At 46.9% G+C, this 26,544-nt stretch overlaps 1 protein-coding gene across 9 annotated transcripts in view; it reads left to right on the top strand.

The window, feature by feature from the left end:
• DAPK2 (death associated protein kinase 2) overlaps nt 1–26,036 on the top strand; it is a 63,528-nt gene extending 37,492 nt beyond the window's left edge. For 7 of the 9 annotated variants that reach the window (XM_035130930.2, XM_060282979.1, XM_060282977.1 and 4 more), the window contains 8 exons: nt 125–346; nt 2,066–2,204; nt 3,200–3,329; nt 3,965–4,013; nt 4,894–4,920; nt 8,444–8,596; nt 10,068–10,113; nt 11,757–17,284. In XM_035130930.2, coding sequence (XP_034986821.2) covers nt 125–346; nt 2,066–2,204; nt 3,200–3,329; nt 3,965–4,013; nt 4,894–4,920; nt 8,444–8,596; nt 10,068–10,113; nt 11,757–12,407 — 1,417 coding nt within the window. In that variant the 3' untranslated portion in view covers nt 12,408–17,284. The other 2 variants (XM_060282982.1, XR_009558577.1) reach the window with 2 other exon arrangements.
• Nucleotides 26,037–26,544: the final 508 nt, after the last annotated feature.

Below are 26,544 nucleotides of genomic sequence, written 5' to 3'. Positions count from 1 at the left end.
GCCGCAACTGGGGCTACTCTAGGAATTTGAACCCATCTCCTGCACCCACTCCCTGGCTTCCCAAAGGATTGCCAGTTTCCCTGGTGTGGGAGAATTGCCTTCAGCTCCTCTTTCTTCTTTGCAGCGGCCAGTTTGCTATAGTGAAGAAATGCCGAGAGAAGGTCACGGGGATGGAATACGCCGCCAAATTTATCAAGAAACGACAGAGCCGTGCCAGCCGCCGTGGAGTCCGACGAGAGGAGATTGAAAGAGAGGTCAACATCCTCCAGCAGATCCTTCACGCCAATATAATCAAGCTGCATGACGTGTATGAGAACAAGACTGATGTGGTCCTTATCCTTGAGCTGTGAGTAGGAGAGGCTGCAAATGTGCTGGAATGCATAGGAATGCACTTTTAAAACAAATGAATGAATAGATATAAAAGTTCTTAAAATAAGCTAGAATATGTGCAAGCAATATCTGTTGAAATATCAGAAGCCCACTGGGGAGCTGAATCAAGTATAGTGTGCAGAGAGTAAGGGTTTGCCCATGAAGAGTAAAACCAGACTAAGTTATGCTTAATAAGCGATAGAAAGTGTGCAAATTATTTGAATAATTGCAAAGAAGTCTGCTCCATCTATTCCTTTGTTTGCAAAATTTGAGCCCATCAAGTGCAGAATTCCAGGCCCTCTAGCCCCTAAAACCACAATTGGGATTGGACTCTTCTTGTTTCCCCCCCAGCAGCCTAAGATTCTTGGGATTTTCCATAGAAAACTGTGTTGGTGCTGAGGGCCACCTTGTGGAGAACTTGTGTGCAACATGTTAGCTGTCCATCAGAATTTCAAGGTTCAGTGACCAGCTTTGGTGGCACGTTGTATTTTGAATAAGTTCGTGTATATCGGTGTTGGTGTGTGTATGAGTCTCATACACACCCCATTCCTGACTCATTATTCAGGGCAGTAAACTGCTTCATTATATGCATTTAACTTATATCCAGTTTCCTGGACCACAGGGGCTATAAAATCAGTTTGTTCAACTATTCTAAACAAAGAATTGAGCTGCAATAGGAAACACTTGCAGCGTAAGACATAAATCAAATTGGATCCTTTTAAAAGGAACAAACTTATAATTGGCAAGGTGCCCATTTAGGGGGGGGGGGCAGCAATGTTGATAGCATGCTCAGGTACATCCCAGTTGTTCTTTCTGTGCAGTAATTGGTTTGAAGCTACGAACATGAGTTTGACCAAACTGCGGGAGGCAGTGCAAGACAGGAGTGCCTGGCGTGCTATGGTCCATGGGGTCACGAAGAGTCGGACACGACTAAACGACTAAACAACAACAATTGGTTTGAGGGTTTTATTGTGCTGCTGATGCCATTGACCATTCATTTCCATAAAGGTCCCATATGGGATAGAAGATGAGGATTATAAATTATCTTAAAAATAAGTGCATAAGTGATATGCATATGTAGTGTATCAAAATATATTTAACTAGGGGACAAAGAAAAAAAAGTGTTGTAAATCTTCCTCCCAGCCTTATCCACAAAAGAGAACTGTTGGCTCTTGAGAGTGTCAGTAATTTGTGATAGGGATTCAAGAGCTTACCAGATACCAGAATGTTAGGACTGTACATTTAAAGCAGATTAAAATGCTGCGTTGCCCTAGTCCAACAAAAAAAAAATTCAATGGACTTTTTGCAGTTTGGAAAGTGATGGGCAAATGCATTTAAAAATGTGGGGTGAATGAATGATTAACCAGATTATGTATAAACACTCAGCAAGCAAATCAGGAAGAATGCAGGATTAGTGCTCATTATCATATAATCACTGCTTAAACAAATTGGAACAAATGCTCAATAAAGACCAGAGACTTTGCAAAATAAAAATAAAGATTGGACACAGTCTAACCACCTCATAAGCTTTCTGCAAAGAATTCAGGATGAATGCTCTATTCAACAAACAGCAGTAGTAATTTGTTAGAAACATCCATTAGACTAATCCAGGGAACCAGAAGCAGAATAGTACAATGAATCTGCATCGTTTTGCTGTCAATGCAGCTATCACAATGCTTTCTTGTTGGTTTTGTAGCGTGTCTGGAGGAGAACTTTTTGATTTCCTGGCCCAGAAGGAGTCGCTGAGTGAAGAGGAAGCCACACAGTTCATTAAGCAGATCCTAGATGGTGTCAGCTACTTGCATGACAAGAAAATAGCCCATTTTGATTTAAAGGTAAGCAGGGAAGTCAGGCAGAATGGGCTTGGCAGCCACTGATGCCAACTCTAGGGGGCCCTGGGGGACTGGGCACCCATAAAATTCTTGTTGTGGGTGCTTGGCACCCACACCACAGGGCCTTGGACAGGACTTCCAGGGTTCCCAGGCACCTCTGCGGCACATGTGATGCAATGTGATGTCATGACATCACAGCGCAACGTGACATCATGGCGTCACATTACATTGCATGTGCCTCTGAGCACCCATAATCTGGGTCCCAAGTTGGCGACCCTGTTGGCAGCTGACTGTAGATCAGCTTTCACCAGCCTGGTGCCCTCCATATTTTGAGGGCTACAACTCCCAGTCAGCCCTCAGCCTTTCTTAGCTGTGCTAGCTGCAGGGCTGTCTTAAGCATATGTGGCGCCAGGGTGCAAAAATCCACCTGGCACCCCACCCCCCGGTTGCCCATTCCCAGGCGCACAGGAGGGCGGAGCCGGCTGGCCGCCTCAGCGTCTCGCTGGCTCAGTCACCCCCGAACTCATGGCCCAGAGCTGCCCACAGCAGAAGAGCCTACCACAGCGTGCCGACCAACAAATGGGCTCTTCCCCAAACTCAACTCTCGGGCCCCGGACTCTCAGCAAGGTGCCCCTGAGAGCCCGGCACCCGGGTGCCCAGCACCCCTAGCACCTATGGGTAAGATGGCCCTGGCTGGCTGAGACTGGTGGGAGTTGCAGTTCAAAACATTTGGAGGCACCAGGTTGGGAAAGGAAAGGCTGGGGTGTGGTTTAAACATGCTTGGTTTTTGTGGCTCCTGTACCATGTGGACTTGTAAGCCTTTGCAACCTTCTGGAGAAAGGGCAAGTAAGACATTCTATAAACAAATAAACCAGAGCTCAGCTGATTTGTATACATTGGCAGATTCTTACATTCCTGTTAAAAAATAGGGCTGGATCAATCCACAAACCTGACTTTATTATTTCTTTGTATGTGTGTCTTCCCTGTTATCCAATAAGCCTGAGAATATTATGCTGCTAGAAAAGAATATCCCCATCCCGCACATAAAACTGATTGATTTTGGTCTGGCTCATGAAATAGAAGATGGCGTTGAGTTTAAAAATATTTTTGGGACACCAGAATTTGTAGGTAAGTCTCAGCCATTTCACTGTTAGTTGTTGATTGTTTAATCATTCAGTCAAAGTTTAGACTACAGTCACTGGCATTCATTGTGGTTGCCACTTGTTTAGATTAGAGCGACTGAAAAGTACATGTGCTTCATGGAAACTGGTCTGTGGGGGTCCCTGCACTGTAGGGTACGAGAACCCGTGGCCCCCCAGAGGCTGGCGGACTACAGTTCCCATTCTCCCTGCTTATTGGCTCTGCTGGCTGCGGCTATCCAAGTCGAACAACACCTGGAAGGACACATGTTTTCCATTCCTAGGTTAAGCTTCCCCCCCTTCACCTGCAAGTCTGAAAATGTTCTCAAATGTTATGAAATGCCAGCAAGCCCTCCCATGACCTCCTTCCAAAGGAGACCAGCCTTTGGTGTGAGTTATGCCCCGGGAATTTCTTATTGTTTGTGGAGGTGGGGCATGAGCAGTAGCGCTGAGAGTGCGGGTTGGGAAGGATGAGGGGAATTGTGTCCTGGGGGCTCCAGAGGGTGTGTGTGTGTGTGTGTGTGTGTGTGTGTGTGTGTCTGCCTGCCTTCTAGGTTTGTGATTCTGTACTTGCCTTTAAAATCCTTGGTGCACCCTCTTGCTGATTCTTGTTGTTCCTTTCAGCACCAGAAATAGTGAACTACGAGCCTCTTGGGCTGGCTGCAGATATGTGGTAAAGATTTTCCTCTTTCCATTCCCTTCCAGAATAGCATCACTTCTTGTTTGATGGTTTGAGATCAGTCAATAAAAGCAAGATACCATCTGCAAACATTCTTATACTGTGTTGCATGTGACTGCTTTGAACTCCAGTTATTATCGGGTTATTTCTAATTAGTTCAGCCAGTGGTTCTAAATAAAAAGGGTGAAAGTGGACAACCTTGTTTTGTTCTCTTATAGACTGGAAATTGATTAGAATCTCTACCACCAACTCAAATATGTGCTAAATTGCTATCATAAAGCTGATTAATAATCCCTATAAACTTTGGGTGCCAAATTCTTGTAACTTTAATAATTCTTTATGAAAATCCCAATTAACTTTATCAAAAGCTTTGGTTGCGTCAAGTGAAAGAGCCACTGCTGGGGTTTTATAAGTTGGTAAATATTCAAAACCTTCTTAACTAGTTTGGCCAAGTTCTATGGAAAAACACCAGCAATGCCAACACTCTCTTTATATTATTATTAAAGGTAAAGGGACCCCTGACCATTAGGTCCAGTCGTGACCGACTCTGGGGTTGCGCGCTCATCTCGCATTATTGGCCGAGGGAGCCGGCGTATAGCTTCCAGGTCATGTGGCCAGCATGACAAAGCCACTTCTGGCAAACCAGAGCAGCACACGGAAACGCCGTTTACCTTCCCGCTGTAGCGGTTCCTATTTATCTACTTGCATTTTGACGTGCTTTCGAACCAAACATGGTATAAGATGTGTTTATTTGTCAAAGTTAGGTCCCACTGTGGCTTTCTTTTCCCCACTTTCCATCTGCATATGCCAGTAGATTACACAATAGTGGATGTTAATCTAAATGTTTCCATTTTTCTCTTTTGCTTTGTTTCAGGAGTATAGGAGTTATCACTTACATTCTGTAAGTACTGCACTGGCTTATATATCTGTTTTTGTATTGCTTTTATGCCCTGCTTTTCCTCCAGGGAGCTCAATGTGACATACATGATTCCCACCCCACCATTTTATCCGCACAAATTGGCCCCCAGCAAATTAAAGCAGAAGTCACTCCCAGTTACTGGATTTGTTCCAGAGAACGCTGGGTAGAACTCAGTCGACCTTACCCTTGATAAAGAGCAGTCCCTCCCCGGAATCATCCCTTCTCCTCCACCCCGAGATCATAGCTAAGAGCAGGTTATTGGCAGGGATTCCATGGGGCAGGGGGAAGCCACAGCCACCCACCCCTGTTGTTAGCCCAGCACCTCTCTAGTCCCCAGTTCAAAATCTACTTGAGCCACAGCTGCCTGCTTGCCACCTCTAAGCATGCAGGTGCCTTTCTCCAAATTCCAGTTCCACAATGCAGTTGCCAAGGCTGCTCGCTAGGTGGCGGTGCCGTGTCTTCCTATGCTGAGCTCTCCCCCCCCCCCAAAAATCAGCAGTAGGTTCTTGTGTGCTTTGAACACTTTGATGCAAACTGTTGTTACCCATGCTTGGCAGGGTGTTGGACTGGATGGCCCTTGTGGTCTCTTCCAACTCTATGATTCTATGTCCTTGGGCTGGAAGCAGAATTTGTGCAAAGTCATTGTGGGGGAGTCTGCAGAAAGCAAACTAAGAGGGTCTGTGTCCATGGAATGCTCCCCAGTCTCAATGAAGTCGTGTGTCCCCAGTGTCTAGTCTTTTCCTCAGTGTTCCTTTCCTATCATCTCCCAACTCCCCCCCCCCAAAGAAAAACCTTGGTCAAATAGAACTAGTGTTGGGTAGTGGTAAGAAAGTCCTCAGCTCAAATTTTGCCTCTGCCATGAAGCCCTGAGGCCTTAGGTGAGCCACGTGTCTGTCTTTCTGCCTCCTTCCCCAACAGCTGCAATATGCAGATACTGAGACTGGCCTACCCTACAAAGCAACTTACATAATCAGAAAAACAAAAGTGATGGACAAAAGCAACTGCAGTAAAACAGCACATAAAGTAAAGAAGAAGAATTATGATAGCATCACCCACACCAGTTTATTATGGACAACTGGCCAGAAATAAGACCAACAATATAACATAAAGTCTTCCAAAATCTCAAATGCATGACAGTTGTTTTTAAGTGTAACAACAGCTTGGTTCTATGCAAAATAGTGAATAACCCTGGAAATAATGCATTGCAATGCAGAAAGCAAGATAGACTCCCATCAATTATGCTGACCAGCACAAAAAATCCTCCCAAATTAATTGAGAATGTTTTCAAAGCTCTGTATTGATGCAGAGTGAGAATATGATTCAGTGGGGAAGGGTTAAGCATCCCCTGGTGCCAGATGAAGCCTCTGTCCACTCCTCCACAATGACCTCCTTTCCTGTAACAGGGACATTATTCCTACATTATGGTCATTGGTCAGGAGATGCTGCCACAAACATTGTTGGGATGTAGGAAGCAGCCTTATACTGAGTCCACCCATTGGTTTCTCTCACTCAGTATTGTCTGCACTGACCGGCAGCAGCTCTCCAGGGTTTCAGGCAGGGGATGTTCCCATACCTACCTGGAGATAAAATAAAAAAAATTCCTTCAGTAGCACCTTAAAGACCAACTAAGTTTTTATTTTGGTATGAGCTTTCGTGTGCATGCACACTTCTTCAGATACAGTGAAATGGAAGTTTCACTGTATCTGAAGAAGTGTGCATGCACACGAAAGCTCATACCAAAATAAAAACTTAGTTGGTCTTTAAGGTGCTACTGAAGGAATTTTTTTTATTTTACTTCGATCCAGACCAACACGGCTACCTACCTGCTACCTGGAGATGTTGTGGGGCCTGGACCTGAGACCTTCTGCATACAAAAACAGATGCTCCACCTCTGAGCTAAGGTCCATCCCTATAAATAGCATTTAAGCTGTGCAGCCTAAATATGGAAGGTGACTGTTATAGACCTGAAAGTGGGAGACTGTTTCAACCCTTGGGACAGGAGCAGCATTTCCCTGTCTCTTGATTTCACAACTCAGCATCTCTCTCCAAAGACAGACAAGAAAGTGCTGTGGCACATTTTATTATTTTTTTAAAAAAGGTAAGCAAAGGACGTCGCTTACAGTGAAGGGCATTTGAGAAAGAAGCCAGGCTCCTCTCCCAGGCTAAATAAAGACTGCTGAGCACCCACTGTATTATTAGCAGGCAGGCCCTCTTTCATTGCAAACAAGGCCAGCTGCTGAACCTGCAGAAAAATAACTTCCTCCCTGCACCAGGGGCTTCCTGGATTTGATTTCACTGCATCTTTCCTATCCCTTGTCTCGAGTGAATTTTGGGTAGGAGGAGCCCAAGACATTTTTGTCCTGAAATAGGAAGTCCAAATGGCACTAACTGACATAGGGCACAATCCCCTGGTGATTTATTTCTGTGGAAACCCCACCATTTATTTTATATATTTACTAGCTGGCCCTGCCACGCGTTGCCGTGGCTAATCCCCATGACTGCCACCACCCTTTGTCGATCCATGACGTATCCCGCCCCCTGCTCCCCCCACCCCCAGGTTTTCCCTGTGATTCCCCCCCAACCTGTCCTGTCCCATGACGTATCACACCCCCTCTTCCCCCCACCCCCGGGTCATCCCTGTGACTGGCCCCACCGTGTCCTGACCTATCCTGTCCCCTCCTCCCCCCAACCTCCCCCCAGGCAAGTCAGTAGCTCCATTCGGCCTAGTCTGTAAATGGCAGTTGAGGTGCTGTTGAAAGGGAAGGTTCTGTAGGTTCTATAGGTGTAGTACCAGTGTAGCCGCCACTAGAGGGTGCTGGTTTGCAACCTGGTTCTTTTCCCAGAATGCACTTTCGTCTGATTTGTGAGTTCTGGAACACGTGGTTTGGGTTTTTTTACCTAGTCCAGGTGTGACATCTGTCTTTGAAAACGGTATGGGCTTGCTCTCACATCCGCATGCGGCATTGTGTCAAAAAAAATTTTTTTTCTTTCTCCATTGTGTCAAAATTTGAGCGCAATCGGTCAAGCGGTTTTGGTGAAACGTGGATACTAACGGACATGGCCAGTTTACATATATATATATATATATATATATATATATATATATATATATATATATATATATCCCACCTTTCCTCACAACAACCCTGCAAGGTAGGTTAGGCACAAAGTCACGCAGTGAGATTCATGGCTGAGTAGGGATTTGAACCCTGGTCTCCCAGGCCCGAGTTCGACACTCTAGCTAGTGCACCACACTGGCTCTCAATAATAAATAGGAGCCCCACAAGTGCATGTTTTGCTCTTGAAGAGCTCCCATTTATTTCACAGGGGAAATCCCCGGGTGTTGTTCCCTATAAGATCAGATCATTCTGTCTCCTATTTCAAAGCTCTTCATAGGACCCTAGATTTAAATAGCATTCTCTGCTTTGGGGTCAGGAATGGGGCCAATTTTCCCTGTTTTTCTCTGCAGGCTAATGACCCTTCTCTCTCCCTATGGTCCCTCTAGGCTTAGCGGGGCTTCGCCATTCCTCGGAGATACCAAGCAGGAGACGCTGGCCAACATCACAGCTGTGAACTATGAATTTGACGAAGAGTTCTTCAGCCATACCAGTGACCTCGCCAAAGATTTCATTCGGAAGCTTCTGGTAAAAGATACCCGGTGAGCCCCAGATGACCCGCTAGGAGGAGGATGAGAGGAAGGCCAATCTCAGAGCTGACCCATACCTTGGCTTAGCGTGGATGGTGACCCCCTCATGCCGCCTTCAGTTCATTCCCCCTCTTCCACAGGGAATTCTCCTCCAACTACTGATGTCTCACACTCTGTGCTTCCTTAGCCCACAGATTCCCTATGTAATTAATGTAGCTCTCCTATTTGCATCTTCTTTTTCTTCTCTTTTAATATATGTTTATTAATTTTTGAGAATACAATTTCAAAAACCTCAAAAGCATAACTCTAACCCTCAAAGCATAGGGTATCTATGGATTTAGGGAGGAAAAAGTGTGGGGCAGCAGTAGTTGGAGGGGAGTGTTGTGAAAGCTGTAAGATGCATGGATGAGGGGAAATTAAAGGAAGCGGGAGGGATTCAGCTGAGGTACAGACATGCCCTAAAGCTTCCTGGTCCTGCCCCCCCCCCAATGGTTTGATTGCTTCGTTTATGCCTCACAGCATAAACCTATCTAGGCAGCTTACAGTAAATAGCAGGAAAAAATGTAAATATGAACTATGAAACCACAAATGTCCTAAGTACCAAAAATGCAACCCAAAGCGGACTGAACCCAAAATTTAAAAACCACAACTACTACATAGTTGTTTAGAAGGGCTGGGCGAGCAGAAAGCTCTTCTGGAGCCAAAATGGTGCCAGGCAGTCCTCCTTGGGAAGGTTGTTCCACAAGCCCAGAGGAATGATCACTACCAAAAAGGCTGTCTCCCTGCTGGTTGCGTGTGCCACAGGGACACTTGGGACACGGCCTGCGGAAGAGAGCTGAAGCTTTCAATATTGGAGAAGGCAGTCTGTTCAGGTAACCTAGTCCTTAGATGTTTTAAAATGCAATTTGAAGGTAAATTGGGTCTGGAAATGAACCTGGGAGCCAATGTTGCTTACAGAGCACAGTGAAATATTGTCCCAGTTAATAATCTTGTGCCTCTGTTCCAGGCCACCTGTAGTTTCTGGGCCATTGTAAAGGGGCAGTGGGTGGGGATGGGGACCTTTTTTGGCCTAGCAGGCTAAATTCTTATCTGTCAAGCACCCTGTGGGCCAAATTGGGGCAGATGGGTGGGGCAACCCACCTGTCAATCACATGGCATCATTATCACATCAGATGATTGGCAAGTGGATTGTCACGCCCAATTGTCAAAGTCTCAAGTGCCCCAGCAGACAGGTGGTTGTTGGGTGCTTGAGAAGCACAGCACAAGGCCACTTCCTCCAGAGAGTGTCCCCCATCTTCTTCTCAGGTAGCCTCCCATCCAGGCAGTTAACGGGCACAGGTCTGCTCTGTTTCCATGTGTCCTTCATCTTCAGCTCATCCTCTAACCTCTCTTCATCCTCTAACACGCTTCAAGAACAGTTGTGACCAGCAGCTCTTCCCTGCAAGGAAGGCTCGCTTACTTAACACATTTTCTCTCTTTGTAGGAAACGACTCACCATCCAAGAAGCTCTCACTCACCCCTGGATCACGGTGAGCCTGGAAGTGGGGCATGTGGTGTCACAGGGGAAGGGGGTATTTTTTATTTGGACAGAAGTCAGACAGAGCTTTGTATGGAGTTCTGCATTTTGGCATTTAAATGTCGCCTGTCATAATTCTCACTTGCTTTTGCATATCTGACTTTAAACAGTATGGGCAGCATGACAATGACCTTCTAGTTTGGTTTCTCACAGTTTTAACCTCATTGGGGGAGGGAGATCCATTTTTGCCAAACATTGCCAGAAACTTTGTAAAATAAAACAATAATACATGTTGCCTTTTTTAATGCTTTCTTGTCTTGAGCAAGAGATTAAAAATATGCGATGCTGAGATGCGTGTTGACAAGCATACAGTTTTCTGCCATGGAATGTGTTCTGTGATGATGATACATCTGCCTACTGTTTGCATGAACAGACATAAACCACATTCCAACGGTGTTTGGCTGGGCTCTATCTGGTATGAATTTGCTCCATCCAGTCCACCTTGAAATCTATAGGAGGTTGTAAAAGACACTCCCTTGCATTTGTACAACTTTTCAAGGGTGGCTATAGCCTAGAAGTACCCAGTGGACCACACGCCTCTCTGTGTCTTCCTTTGTGTTTGTGTTTGTGGTGTTCTGCTGTGTAGAAGATACAGTGGGTGTCCTACATTTGCCCAGTGTCAATACTCACATCTGAATGTTGAAGACCCCAGACAAATTTTGTGAATAATTGAGAACACAGTGATATGTGATATTATTATGGGGAATCCATTCAGTTCATCTGGAATAGCCAATTATTTACAGGTGACACTCAAACGTTCATTCATTGCTGGACATCCATTGTAACATGGAATATATGCAGCTGGTCTTTGCATGCTGGAATCTGGAGTGCTGGACTCTTAAGATTTTTTTCACATCACAATGAATCAGGGGCTAACAACCTTTTTGGATCAGTGGGCACATTTTGAGAGTGTTAGGGGTGCCAGTCGCAAATAGCTGCTGTGCGGGGCATAGCACAAAATTAGAGAGACGGCCAGCCCCATGTACCGTACTTCTGGCTCTGATTGTTGAGATCACACAATATTGATTATATATACACATACACACAAACACACTGATACTCTTGCTTTTGAATGGCAACCAGAAGCAGTCCACAGAAACAGGAAAAATAGCCAAACAACACTCACACTCATTTCACAGAAATCACTTAGAAATGACCTTGTTTGTTTTGTCCCATAACTTGCTTTCCAGGAGGGCTACAGACTTTGGTGACCCCAGTGCACACACACACACACACAGAGGGGGGGTGGCGTGGGGTGGGAATGCTCAATAGTGTATTTTCTGAAATATTTTCTATTTTTTTTCAAAAAATGACCACTTTTGAAACTGTAAATGCACAGATGCCAGCATGCAGTCAGTCATAGTGCTCACAGGGATGTTTTTTGTTCCACCAACCTTTTTTGGGGGGTAAAAATAAAATAAAGTCTGTGACATGCATGACGGAATCCTGTTTTCACCCAGCACCATGGATATGTGTTGTGTGTTTGCCTTCCTTTTGCCTGCTGTGTTGTGGTTGATGCTGTGGTGTCTATAGAAGCAGTTTGCATGATTCTGCAGATCAGTAATAATAACCATGCCCTACTACTTCTGTCTGAAGACTCACCAGCCCAAGGAAGAAACAAAGGTCCCAGAAAGCAAAAGGGCTGAGAACCAGCAACTGAAGACCAAGCGCCTGAAGGAATACACCATCAAGTGCCACTCCAGCATGCCACCCAACAACACGTACATCAACTTTGAGCGCTTTGCCTATGTGGTGGAAGACATCTCCAGGATGGAGCAGAACTTCAGTGCTCTGGCTGTGTCCCATGATGCTTTGCAGGAAGACATCGATGCCCTCGTTTCCATCTACAACGAGAAAGAAGCTTGGTACAAAGAAGAACATGAAAATGTGAGACATGAACTTTCCCAGCTGAAGTACGAGTATCGCAAGATTGAATCTCTGAAGAAGCACCTGCAGGAGGACATCAGACTTGTGGGGAGCAGCCTCAATGGGGTTGCTAGCAAGTACATGGACCGGCAGTCACATTACGAGTCCTTGAGTAAGGAATTGTCCGAAGAACTCAAATGGATTCAGGAATTTATAGGCAGCTCTCAGCTGGAAGATGGAAGTGACGCCTACATCACTGGAAATTTTGGCTCCGTCTTTAACAAAGATATAAATGACTCTCTTAGGGAGCTGCTAAATAGATCCTGCTGTGAAGAATTCCTAGCTGCCTTGAACCCAGGTGTTGCAAAATCAAGTCAGTAACTCTGTCCAAAATGGAGTTTCAGATTTATTTATTCATGCCACCTCAAGATTCCTGCACACTAATGATGAAGCCCCACTTGTTCACTTTATTTCTGAAAAACATAATTGACAGTCACTGTCGCAGTTGGCTTTTTGAACTCTGAAAATATATGTGCCACGACACAGGGCATATGAACTCTTGCCATTGTTTTACCCTTTTTAACAGGTAGGCTGTGAATTTTGCCAGTTAGGAATGACTTGAAATTCCCTGTTCTCTTTTTGGAGCATACTTTGCATTTAAAAGTGAAAGCCTTTGCTGTCATTGTACTTTGGAAGATGGAAGCAGCTTACTGTTACCATGCAATACCTCCTAAATACCTGATTGTAGATAGTTAAGCATCCTTAACAGCCTCTATTGCTGTCCTGTGAAAGAGTCAGCAATAAGAATGCATCGATTTGAAACTCAGTACGACTGGTGCTTTTAATAGCGATGGATTCAGATGTACAAGCTGTTTCTTGCCCACAGCACCCTCTGCAATCCTGACCGCAGTCTACTTCAAACAGTAGCCGGCATTTCAGTTGAAAAGCAGAATCGTGAATGTGTCACGGAGTGAATGGAGAGCTCTAAAATCAACTCTACACTCAGCATATTGACTGGGGTGATGCGTAAGGCATTGTCAAGAGACTTGACATTCCACCCCACCCCAAGCAAAAAACATGGTCCAGTGAAGGAGCCAGATGACCGAAGACTCCTATGGTGGAATCTGAGACTTTCTTTTTGTTGCTGTTTTGACTCAGATTATTAGAAGGAGAAAGTGGGGGAGTGGGGGAGTGAGTTATAATTGAATTATGCACATTTTTGTTCCTGCCTTTGAAAGAGAAGAGCATTGCCTGGGCAGCATTGATCTCAAATATGTAACTAATTTCACACTTATAGAGACAATAAATATTTATTTAATACAGTGTGGTTACTTGCAGCACCCTCTGTCTGTATGCTACACAAAAGAACATAATAAGAGCTTGCTGGATGAGACCAGTGGCCCGTCCGGCCCTTCTCAGGACAGCTACCCAGATGCCCGCAAGCAGGATTTGAGCACAAGAGTCATTCTCCCCTCCTGTGGTTTCCAGCAACTGGTATTCAGAAGCATGACTGTCTCTGATTGTGGAGGCAGAGTTTAGCCCTCGTGGCTAGTTTTATTCTTCATTAATTGGCGTAATCCTCCTTTAAAGCCATCCAAATTGGGGGCCACCACTGCCTCCTGTGGGAGGGAGTTCCATAATTGTTTAACTATGTACAGTACTGTGTGAAGAAATACTTATTATTATTATTATTCAGCTGTAGTTGAAAGCCCACGAATTCTAGTATTATTGGCGGGGCGGGGCCGGGGTGGGAGGCATGGAACTCTCTAACTACTTTCACCACCCCATGCATAATGTTATGCCCTTCTATCATGTCGCCTTCACTCACCTTTTCTTGATAGTCTCAAACCCTGCACCCTAGGATTGGTTGAGTGAATAATGTTTGCCCATTGCTATTACCGTAATTTGTTTCTAGTGATGGTCTCAGCAAGATGAGGCTCTCACTTGATGGAGAGTGTGTGCTAAGTACTGGTTTGGGTTCAAGCCAGGGGAAGTCCAGCAAGTCCAGCTTTTTCCAAGGTTTGAAGAAAGCAGCTTCCAAACTGACGTGGGTAGGCTTTGAATATGCTTGGATGCTCTCACTCGTGCGAGATAAGGTAGGTACCCTGAGGCCTGTCTGAATTCTGCATAACTGGGTGCCCCATTGGAGCCAGCTAAGTCCTAAAATGCAAATTATTTGCTGCAATTTTATTGCTGTTACACTTGGGTTGTGCCAGTCTCATCGCCGTCAAACTTCAGACAGAGAGGATGATAATGTCAAAGGCTTGATGCTCGGATGGAGAGCCTTTGGCCTGCCTGATGCTGCTGAGTTACAGCTCCCTGATACTTGGCTGTGCTGCCTGGGACTGATGGGAATTGAAGTCCAGCAACATCTAGATGGCACCACAATTGCCCCCCTCCGCGCCCTGTACTTAAAGCGCACAACCCACATAGGTAACCTTGTTCTCTCTTGTCTTTTCCAGCCAAAGGACAAATGCCAGGCCTTGGTGAGGCGGGAGTCGGTCATTAACTTGGAAAACTTCAAAAAGCAATATGCCCGGAGGCGGTGGAAGGTACTGTACTTGGAGTGTGGTCCAGGCTGATGCATGTGTTGTGCTCTCTACAAAGAAGCAAGACTTCTGTTTTGTTTTGTTTTGTTTTGTTTTGTTTTAAGGCAGGGATGGGCCGCCTTTGGTCTTCCAAATGACAATGGACCTGGTGGTTGTTTACTCCAGCAACTTCTGGAGAGACACAGCTTCCTTATAGCCCTTTTAAAGAAACAACATTATTTTTACATATACTGTACCTTTCAGAGCTATCTCCAGAACTAGCTTCTCTCCCTCTAGAAGCTACCATAGCTAGTAAGTGCAGGCTGGTCTTGTTAATAATAATAATAATAGTAATAATAATAATAATTTATTATTTATACCCTGCCCATCTGGCTGGATTTCACCCAGCCACTTTGGGCGGCTTACAACAGAAAAATGTAATAAAACAATTAAACATTAAAAGCCTCCCTAAACAGGGCTGCCTTCAGATGTCTTCTAAAAATCTGGTAGCTGTTTTTCTCTTTGACATCTGATGGGAGGGCGTTCCACAGGGCAGGCGCCACCACCGAGAAGGCCCTCTGCCTGGTTCCCTGCAACTTGGCTTCTCGCAACGAGGGAACCGCCAGAAGGCCCTCGGTACTGGACCTCAGTGTCCGGGCAGAACGATGGGGGTGGAGACGCTCCTTCAGGTATACTGGACCAAGGCCATTTAGGGCTTTAAAGGTCAGTACCAACACTTTGAACTGTGCTCGGAAACATACTGGGAGCCAATGTAGATCTTTCAAGACCGGTGTTATGTGGTCTCGGCGGCCGCTCCCAGTCACCAGTCTAGCTGCTGCATTCTGGATTAGTTGTAGTTTCCAGGTCACCTTCAAAGGTAGCCCCATGTAGAGCGCATTGCAGTAGTCCAAGCGGGAGATAACTAGAGCATGCACAACTCTGGCGAGACAGTCTGCAGGCAGGTAGGGTCTCAGCCTGCGTACCAGATGGAGCTGATAGACAGCTGCCCTGGACACAGAATTGACCTGTGCCTCCATGGACAGCTGTGAGTCCAGAATGACTCCCAGGCTGCACACCTGGTCCTTCAGGGGCACAGTTACCCCATTCAGGACCAGGGAGTCCTCCACACCTTCCCGCCTCCTGCCCCCCACAAACAGTACTTCTGTCTTGTCAGGATTCAACCTCAATCTGTTAGCCACCATCCATCCTCCAACCGCCTCCAGGCACTCACACAGGACCTTCACCGCCTTCACTGGTTCTGATTTGAAAGAGAGGTAGAGCTGGGTATCATCCGCATACTGATGAACACCCAGCCCAAACCCCCTGATGATCTCTCCCAGCGGCTGCATGTAGATGTTAAAGAGCATGGGGGAGAGGACAGAGCCCTGAGGCACCCCACAAGTGAGAGCCCAGGGGTCCGAACACTCATCCCCCACCACCACTTTCTGAACGCAGCCCAGGAGGAAGGAGCGGAACCACTGTATGACAGTGCCCCCAGCTCCCAAACCCTCTAGACGGTCCAGAAGGATGTTATGGTTGATGGTGTCAAAAGCCGCTGAGAGATCCAGCAGAACTAGGAAACAGCTCTCACCTTTGTCCCTAGCCCGCCGAAGATCATCAACTAGTGCGACCACTATTGATTATTATTATTTTAAATTTATATGACTAGCCATCGATAAAGTTCTCCAAGCAGCTTGCAGCATAGCTGCCAAGTTATCCCTTTTTTTCAGGGATTTTCCATTATGCTGAATAGGCTTCCTCGCGAGAAAAGGGAAAACTTGGCAGCTATGGCTTGCAGTAAAACAATTTGCAGCTCAACATAAAACCACACTATAGAGCAAAGTGCCATTAGGAGAGGTGCCTAGGCCACCCTTTCTGAACATGGTGCCCTCCAGATCTTGTTGGACTACAGCTCTCACCAGGCCTGTTCTTCATGAACTGAAGTTTTCAAACTGGCTCCAAGGGTAGTCCCTAAGTAATCAAGATGGGAGGCTACATCAAACCAGGAATGGCCATAGCTGGCAAATCAGCCAAAGCAGGAAATAAGCACTCCTTGATATCAAAGCTGAGCCTATAATGACCAAAATGGATTCAGGAACACCTCTACACTGTGTACCTGCTCCTTTGGGGGGAAGTATGACCCAGCCCAGAACAGGATAGATAAGAGTGTGTGTATGCTTTGATCCTTCCCACTACTGGCATTTGGCCTCTGATCACCTTCCCTACAGAGGTAAGCAGCTCTCAGGAGCAGGGGGTGGGTGGCTTCCCACCCCTCTGTTATTGCTGAGGAACACAGCTGCTTGTCCCAGTTTAGACTGTCTTCAAGGGTAGCCCCATGTAGTCTCTGATAATCATTTGTCTTGGATGAGATCTGCCTCCTTCTGACCCAGGTGAGCTCACCTGCCTCCTTCTTACCCAGGTGAGCTCACAGTGAACTGGGTCAACCAGAGGCAATAGGGTTCAGCTGAATCTTTTCCGTATTGCTGCATTTTAACGTATCACATTTTCCTGGTTTTGTTAGCTCACTAAATCCCCCATACAGCTTTTTAAGATCTCCCTGGTGCTGCTTCCAAACCTCACCTGTGTATTGGAGGCTGATGACAGGGCAGTTCTTGAAGGTGCCCTTTGGTCGTGCCCATAAAATGGACTGGGGGTTGGGGGACATCCCATAAGTGGCTCTGCAGGGTCATCTTCTGCCTTTCAAGAGTATAACCACAATATCCTTGTTATTCCCCCAGCTTACTTACAGTATTGTTGCACTGTGCAACCATTTATCTCGCACCTTGGTGAGAAAAGTTCGCCTAATGCAAGATGAAAGCTTGGTAAGTACATGGGGGCAAAGGGAGTGGAAAGTTGACGTGCCTGGTTGTTTGTGACAGAGGAGGGGCAGCCAATGCGATGCCTTCCAAATGTTGCTGGAGAGCCCTGCTCAATCAGGCAAAGGATCACCTAGCTCAGCATTTTGCTTCCTTTAGCAGCTGGCTGGCCAACCAACCAACCCCTAAGATGCCTGTGCAATGCAATAGCCCTTCTCCCATTGCTGCTTCTTAGCATTTGTCATCCAGGGGTCTAATGTCCCTGTGCCTGGAGGCTGCATAGAGCCATCGCTCCCCCTAAAAATGACATCAGGTGGTGAGTGCCATTCGAAATAGAGCCAAAACAGGGCTGCTGAGGAACAAGAGGTTGATACTGGCATGCTCTCTCGTGAATGCTGAGAAATACAGAAATACTACCTCGGCACTGCTGCTGCACATGCTGAACATCATGGTTAGCTATGCAAGGCAAAGTTAAAGAGCTCTGAGCAGAGCTCTAGATTCTCCAGGTGGAGGGTCCAGGGGCATAGTGTGGGGGGTGCCAGAGGGGCTGTGTCCCTGTGTGTGTATTTTTGAGGGGGCACGAAGCAGGCACCCCCATGCAGGTGACTGAGGAGAGGCAGTCCTTGCGGTATTCCACTCCTGAGCCATTTAAGAGTTACCTCTCACCCACTCCTCCATCTCCCCGCTTTGGAACGTCTTTGCTGCTTGGGTTGTTCAGTGCAAGGGCAGACAGAAGACAGGTGGGGATCTGCTGGAAGATGACGGAGTGATTTGCAGTAGAGCAGCAAAAGTTCTCAGCTCTCAGTAGCTTAACCATAGTAACAAGGCGGCTTTTTCCCTTCTAGATTAGGCTGCTGGGAATCAAGACAACCGGGGATGAAAGGAGCCGATGTAGGGTGTGTGTGTGTGTGTGTGTGTGTGTGTGTGTGTGTGTGTGTGTCAGAGAGAGAGAGAGAGAGAGAGAGAGAGAGAGAGAGAGAGAGAGAGAGAGAGAGAGAGAGAGAGATTCCTAAGCTGAGCGTGTGTGCAAAGGCACTGGGACCTGCAATTCAATGCTCATCACCTTGAGTGACTATTTTGTACCTTCTCTGTTTGGTGGACCTTGGGTTTTGTAATGAAAAACAAAGTTGATCATGCAAGCCGGAAGTCTACCCACCCAGCAGTGGAGTGTGTCTCCATGTTGCCCAGGGTGGGTGGCTGCACCGTGCACATGCACCCATGCCAGGGGCGGCATGAGGGGCCTAGGACAAACGGACCCCACTGTGCCTGTCCAGCCCCTGCTGGAGCTGGAGCAACACCAGCCCTGGCAGGCACGGCTGTTGCACCCTCCTCATGCCACTCTCCCCAGATCCTAGCCTTGCAAGGCTGCAGGGGGGGGATGTGGCAGCCATGCACCCCTCGATCCTAGCCTTGCACAATGCTGGGATTGAAGGGCACAAGGTTTCCGTGTCCCCATGCCTACCCAGCCCCGTAGCCAAAACAAACAAACAAAAAACGTGTGCTGTGCCACCTGCCCTGGGGGGAGCCCAGCCAGCCGATGTGGCACTTAGCAGGCACCCCCATGCCAGCACCCCCAGAATGGCCTGGTGTTCCTCTCCATGAGTGTTGGTTCCTCTTTGGTGGGCAGGGTTATGGTTATTGTTTATTACTACGGTATGTTAGGTAAAGGTAAAGGGACCCCTGACATTTAAGTCCAGTTGCAAATGACTTTGGGGTTATGGTGCTCATCTCACTTTACAGGCCGAGGGAACCAGTGTTTGCCGGCTTCCGCAGACAGTTTTCCGGGTCATGTGGCCAGCATGACTAAGGTGCTTCTGATGAAGCCAGAGCAGCACACGGAAATGCCGTTTACCTTCCCACCAGAACAGTACCTATTTATCTACTTGCACTGTGTGCTTTCGAACTGCTAGGTTGGCAGGAGCTGGGACCGAACAATGGGAGCTCACCCCGTCATGGGGATTCGAACCGCCGACCTTCTGATCGGCAAGCCCAAGAGGCTCAGTGGTTTAGACCACAGCGCCACCCGCGTCCCTTATTACTATGTTAGGTCTTTTTATATTGTAAACTGCCCTGTGTTCCTCAGATGGTGGTATAGAAAAATTCTTCTTCTTCTTCTTCTTCTTCTTCTTCTTCTTCTTCTTCTTCTTCTTCTTCTTCTTCTTCTTCTTCTTCTTCTTCTTCTTCTTCTTCTTCTTCTTCTTCTTCTTCTTCTTCTTCTTCTTCTTCTTCTTCTTCTTTGTATAAAAAGAGGGGCGAGGAAATGTCTGCAGATGCTGAGCCCTGTCTGAAACATCACCTATTTTCTCCTTTGTTCCAGCGCAATTGTGAAAGTGACCACGAGGAAGATCTTCCCAACCGGCCGGCACCTCACCATCTCTTGAGGAGGAGAAGCAGTATATCTTAACTGCACCAAACAGAAACGGGTGTCGGACTGAGATTTTCAAGTGCCTAACAGCACAGCTCTTGCACAACTGTACACTTTGTCTCAGGGGCTCTTTCTACCCCCAACGTATATGCAAGCACAGACCAGAAAGGCTCATGTAGCCCCTTGGTGACTCTGGGTCCTCCAAAGGCAGGAAGAAGCTGCAATGAAGTCCCAGTCTTGTTTGGTGCACTATAAATTGTCATATAGAAGCCAAGATGGGAGTGGAGTAGGGAATATGAGGTGTCATTTATAGGGGGGGAATTGACTCCATTATTTTTAGTGCAAATAACAAGACAAGTGTGTGCAGAGCTGGTGATCCAGGGGAAAGAGCTGGGCAGGAAACTGAGGTGTTGGAGCAGGAGGAGGCATGATAAGATGGGAATGGTGTCCATTCTAGGTGCTCCCCAGGTAGCCAACTGATCTTGGGTGCTGTGTAGGTGAGAGCAACCTCCACCTTCTTCTTTGAAGCCCTTGAGGGCAACCCAGGAGATTGTTACTACAATGGGCGGCAGAGAGGAAGAGCCAAAGCAGGCTGCAGGGTATTTTTTTCCCATCAGTCTCTGTTCTCCTGCAGAGTTGGGTGCATTCGGCAAACATTTGATCCTAATCAGTTAAATGTGGTGATTGGGCATCAGCCCTCAACTCCTGGTGAAGGCCAGAGGAAGAAGCCTCCTTTCCTTGGCACCTGCTGCATCGTCCTTCTGAAAACACATCCTGCCTCCCCTGCCTCTCCCCTCACAAGGATCGAAGCGACTTAGTCAATGGCACACCTGGGCTCTTCTGCCCCCCCCCAAATAGCAGGACACCTTAGCCCAGAGTGGAGCAGACACCAATTTATTTATTCATTTTACAAAATTTATACACTCCTTGATTGTTAAAAGAAAAGCCTCAAAGCGGCTTGCAAAAGATAAAACAGTAAAATCTAGAAAAAATGAATAGCCCTACTTTAAAAACCACACAAAAGTTAAAAATACTGAAACAGATTAAAATGACTTCAACTTTCTAAGCATCTAGGTCTAAGCATTTCTAAGCATTTGTCTAAAAGGGATGTTTTCAGCAAGGGGCATATTTCAGATTTAGAGAGAGTCACAAAATGGCTGCCCTGCGGCAGGTGGAGATGGCAGGCCAAACATGGTTGTCGTGGGCAGCAGGCAGGACCGGCGCGTCCATTAAGGTGAACTAGGCAGCTGCCTAGGGTGCCAAAATGGAGGGGGCGCTGGCCAGCCTGCACCCCCGCCCCCCTGAAAGGCGGGCGAGGTAGCCCCAGGCTCGCACTCCCTGCGTGCCTCTGGAGAACGGCCTGAAGCCGCTCAACAGCTGAGAGGCACAGTGGAGGCAGCCCCAGGCTAGCGCTACCCGCATGCCTCCGGAGAGCTGCCTGAAGCCGCTGAGTTCAGCGCCCTTTCCGCGCCCCTGATGGCCAGGCGCCCTGGCGCCTTGCACCACCCAACCCGGGCCTAGGGACGGCCCTGGAGGCACCCTCTCCGCTCCCTCGCTCGCTCGAGCCGGGCCTACCCCTCCAGCAGCTAGCGCGCCGAGATCAGGCTCCAGATGAAGCAGGGGAAGGCCGTGCCAGAAACAGGGAAGGCCGCTAGCTGACAAGGTAAAGAAACTGCTTTTTACCCCTTCCCCTCACCAACAACCAAGGAACTCTCTTTTTATTTTTTATTTTATGTTTATTTTTCATTTTATTATTTTTTATTCCACTTTTCCTTTTTTCTAAAAAAGGTCAACAACTCTGGGAAATGGGGGGGGGGGGCTGCCAGATGGTGATCTCGCCTAGGGCACAAAAAACCCTAGCACCGGCCCTGGCAGCAGGCATAACTCAAAAGTTTGAGAGTGCAGTCAACACTGCTGCTCCCCCTCCCCTGCTCCAGCTGCTCTAGCCAACCTCATGCTTACTATGGGAAATCAGATTTGTTCTGCTGGTAGATATAGAGATGTTAAAGGCACAATAACCCTGTTTTCCCCAGTGACGGCCCTAAACCAAAGCCTAGGTTGCCATCCTGGACACAGTTACTTAGGACTAAGCCCCATTTAAACACAAAGAGTCTTGCTTCTGAAGTAGACATATATACCATTGTTTGGTCAAGTGAATTCCTAATACGCCTAAACATCAGCTCCTGCACAACCAGAGACATGCCTAAGTGTCTTTGCAAAGTTTTCACATTTTGCATTTGCCATTTGGATAGGGGATTCTTTAACATTGTCAGGCACCTATTATGCCAGGATTACCTGATCTGAGAAGAACCCACCTCAGGAAAAATGCATCCTCGTTTCTAGGGGAAAAGGAAGGGCAAACTATGGAGATATAAAGACTTCTAGAAAATGATTCATCTGTTGTCCTTTGAGTCAATATGGTCAAACTTGTGCTGTAATTCCTGCTGTTCTTCCCCCTCCCCTGCGTGATTTATTTCATTCCAATATATTTCATCCCATCCGCCACATGTTTCTGCTTCCTGAGTCCTGTTGGGATAGGCCTATGGAGGCTCTGTTCTCGAAATTTATGTTCCTAGTTCTTGGTTTCCTCCTCCTCCTCCTCCTCCTCCTCCTCCTCCTCCTCCTCCTCCTCCTCCTCCTCCTCCTCCTCCTCCTCCTCCTCCTCTTCTTCCCTGCCTTCATCACCTACCTGGAACGAAGAGAAGCCTGCTGGGACAGCTTTACATGTCTTTTCATGTAGTATTAAAGGGGAAAGGGGAAACAGTACTTTGCTCCTAGTGAGTTATAAGCCATACTGCTGTTTCTACCAACATATTCAATTTTATTTTGGAAATGTACTCTTCAGTTAAGTTAGTTGTATCATGTTGAAAAATCACTCTGCTGTGCTTTGTGGTCCTTTGGTGCCATAGTCTTCTGCCCAGATCTCCATGTTTTTTACTTAAGGTTTGTGTGTGAGTATATATTTTCAAACCTCATTATGGTCAGCATTTTGCTTATGCACTTGTATTTTGAGTTTTGATATTCACTGTGATGTATGGTGTGTTTTTGTTTTTCGCTTTTTGGTTGTGTTGCAAAAATTTCCAATGTACGTTTGTTGGAATTGCCCTCTCCTCTGCATCTCCAAAGACAAAACACCAGTGAGTTAAATGTTTGAGGGCAACTTCTTACATTCATAGCAAATTATCCAAGAGGCAAGACCTGTGATCTTTCACATCCCGGGGGGGGGGGAGTAAAGTACTCCAGGACGTGTTAAATCTCAGCTTTCAGACGCTCTTTTCTTTGCCTGCTCTTCCATTTTGAAGTTGCCATTCCTTTTGTCCTCGAGGCACAGTTCCCCCCCCATCCAATATAATCAATTGCAGCATGTGTACCTATTTAAGGGACCCAGGTGGCGCTGTGGGTTAAACCACAGAGTCTAGGGCTTGCTGATCAGAAGGTCGGCAGTTCAAATCCCTGCGAAAGGGTAAGCTCCCGTTGCTCAGTCCCAGCTCCTGCCCACCTAGCAGTTCGAAAGCACGTCAAAGTGCAAGTAGATAAATAGGGACTGCTCGGGCGGGAAGGTAAACAGTGTTTCCGTGCGCTGCTCTGGTTTGCCAGAAGCAGCTTTGTCATGCTGGCCACATGACCCAGAAGCTGTCTGCGGACAAACGCTGGCTCCCTCGGCCTATAGAGCGAGATGAGCGCCGCAACCCCAGAGTCGGACACGACTGGACCTGATGGTCAGGGGCCCCTTTACCTTTTAAGCAGCCCCTCTACCCGCTTTTCTCACGTTGTGTTCTGTTATCAGCTGTATACCAAATGTACCACCCCTCTTATCCTGAGGAACATTTTCCAGAATAAAACAGTTACATACATTTGCTTTGTTAGGAGCATAACGAGTTAAAAATCCTAAACATGATACTGTATTTGGGCATTAGATCTGTAATACACATTGAAGAATATACAGAAGGTTAAAAAAAAGAAAAGAACTGATTTGCAGAAGATTCAGGAATTCTGGGGCTCATCCACTCCATGGAAGCAAGTTGCAGTTGTTCACTCCTGTAGAGCAACTGCACCTACAGTGGTACCTCGGTTTAAGTACACAATTGGTTTCGGAAATCTGTACTTAACCTGAAGCGGACTTAACCTGAAGCGGACTTTCCCATTGAAAGTAATGGAAAGTGGATTAATCCGTTCCAGACGGGTCCGCGGAGTACTTAAAGTACTCAAACCGAAGCATACTTAAACCGAGGTATGACTGTACTTCCACCTGCAAAGGACACTTTAAAGGCTAGAGAATGCAGGAAATAAAGCTCAGGTTTGCTGTGTTCAGCTGGTCATAATGCAGAAAGGGGAAACTGTGTGCCATGGTACCAGTATTACATTAAGCTTGGCACCGTAATCTTGATCAACTGCATCAGTGTTTTAACATGCGTAGCATCACTTGAGATTGATTGTACGGGAGATCATTCAGCATTCAGCAGCTACATAAACCAAATCAATGCAATCTGCATTGCAAAGGAGTTTAGCTCATTGCAGTAACGGGAAATGTTTGAACCATTTCCAATGTGAAGTTCACAAACTGCCTTTGAGGTTTGAGGCAGTGAAAGCTTTGACTTGTTCCAAATGTGCATTTTGCAGTTAAAAATTGCAAGCTTTGTTTAAAACCTGCTTATTGGTGCCTTATTAAAGGTCAGATTATTCATCCATCTAGCCCAGCATTGTCTCCTCTGATTGGCAGCAACTCTCCACAGGGATCATGGGCAGAGAGGAGGGTCTTTTCCATCACCTTGCACCTGGATCTTTTTTTAAACCATAGATGCTTAATATGAATTGGACTTGGAAGCTTCTGCTGGTGCTCTACCACTGAGCTATGGTCCTGAATTGGCTAGGGACTAACATAGCATGTTCAGTGTAACCACCTTCTCATTCCATGGGTAGAAAAAAGCAAGTTACCTGCAGATTCCCTATCCACAATCTGAGAGGCACACCCCACAATTCCTTCCAATGCCAGCATGTGAACCAAGCCAACTGTGGCACTTGCATATCTGACATTGCAACACTCAGTAGCACCTTTGCTAGATGTTGTACAGTTGTGATACCCCCACCTTAAAAAAAACCAGTAATTCAAAACAGTCTCTTGATGTGATTGTGCACTCAGGCTGGCCCTAAACGCATGTTCCACCAGGCACAATAAACGTCTTCCCTTTGTTTAAGAATCTGTCTCCTGTGCCAAGTCACAGTTGTTGCTTTTTGAGGGTACAGCAAAGATCTGGCGTCTGCATGTTTCCAATAGCAGCTACCTCTGCTGGCTATCTGATACCTCCTTTGCGTGGATGGAGTGGGCACAGGAGGTGTTGGTGATGAAATGGGCCTCTGCAGCCAAAAGCTCCTGCCTCAGTCCTAACATTGGTGCAGTGGAAAAGCCACCCATTGGTTTTAATGCTTGCTTTGAAGGTGGGACTCGGTGAAGTGCAAGGAGCTAAAGTCCTGGCAAGGTTCAGGTTGCACTGGATAGAATGGGTGGTGATTTGGAAAGGAACTGAAGGCTACCCATCCCAAGTGACTCAGCCACCTGCAAAAGGGTAGTGGAGATTCACAATCAATGCAAGTGAGGGTTCAGGGGAAGGGATGATAGAGCTGGGTCAGGGAAAGTGGGTCTTGATGCACTTGTTCCTAGGGCTGGCCCTACCAACAGGGTCAGCCCAAGTGAAGCAGTAAATGGTGGGGAGTGACAGCAGCTGTAGCAGCCCCCACTGAACTTTCATCCTCTGCTCCCCCAGTATGGGTAAAATCAGGCTGTGGATGTAAATTCAGCAAACCCATCAAAAGAGAAAAGTAGGATAGGAATGGACAAAGCCACAAAACCTTTGTGGCAAATATTCATCTCTGGCCCCGCTTCAGTTCTCTGAGTTTTGGCCCTCTGGGAAGAGAATTCAGGTGGCAGTGGTGTGGATGGCCTCTGCTCTACCCACTGAGCTGTCACCAGATGGTTCTTTAAAGCCAGCTCAGTGCATGACCAGGACTGTGCAGCTGGGCTTGCGGGTGTGGGCAGGCAGCTTCATTTGGTGCTCTGCCTCAGTTGGGCGGCACAACATCTAGCCCCAGCTCTGCCGCTTCATCCAAACCTGTAGAAACCGTGATCTCCCAAAGGATTCTGCATGTAAAACCACTTAGCATAATTGTGGGGTAGTGGTTGCAGCTGGCCAAGATGGCTTTGAAAGGGGATTCAAGAGGAAATCCCCTTTATTATTGGGGGGAAGAGGAGAGGCCCATCAGTGACTACTAGTCTTCATAGTCTTCATGGCTAATATGCTTATTGTTCAGAGGCAGTGACTTTCTGTTGGTGTGTGGGGGGGGAATAAGAGGGAAGGCAATTATCGACGTGTCCTGCTTATGGGCTTATGGGCTTTGACAGGCAGGTGTTAGAAAGAGGATATTGAACTAGCTGGGTCTTTGGGGATCCAATCCAGATGGTCCCTCCATGTGTCCTTATATTCTCAAGGAGGAAGTAATATTTTGTGCCAAACATCGGAATTGGGCGTTTGCTTTCACGGAAGAGTGAAAATTCGCAGCACTGCAAGATGACACAAATTCTTGGCCACACCCTTTCCCTGACACTGACAACCTCGGAGAGAACCTTACGCCAGGGCGCGTCTGAGCCCTGGCTGCCCGCAAATGTCCTTGTGCATCCTTTGATTCGGTGGTTTCTCCTCTCTCTTTGCTCCTCCTCCTCCTCCTTTGCCTACTGGACAGCTCCCCTCTGGCTGCCCCACGCGTCTACCAAGGGAAAGCTGTCCTTGCACTGACTGATGGCGGCTTTGTCAGCG

This window comes from Zootoca vivipara, chromosome 14 (assembly GCF_963506605.1).
Source record: "Zootoca vivipara chromosome 14, rZooViv1.1, whole genome shotgun sequence".
In the NCBI taxonomy this organism is placed as follows: Eukaryota; Metazoa; Chordata; class Lepidosauria; order Squamata; family Lacertidae; genus Zootoca; species Zootoca vivipara.
The sequence above is the reverse complement of the archived record's forward strand: the minus strand, read 5'-3'. Positions and strand labels throughout refer to the sequence as shown.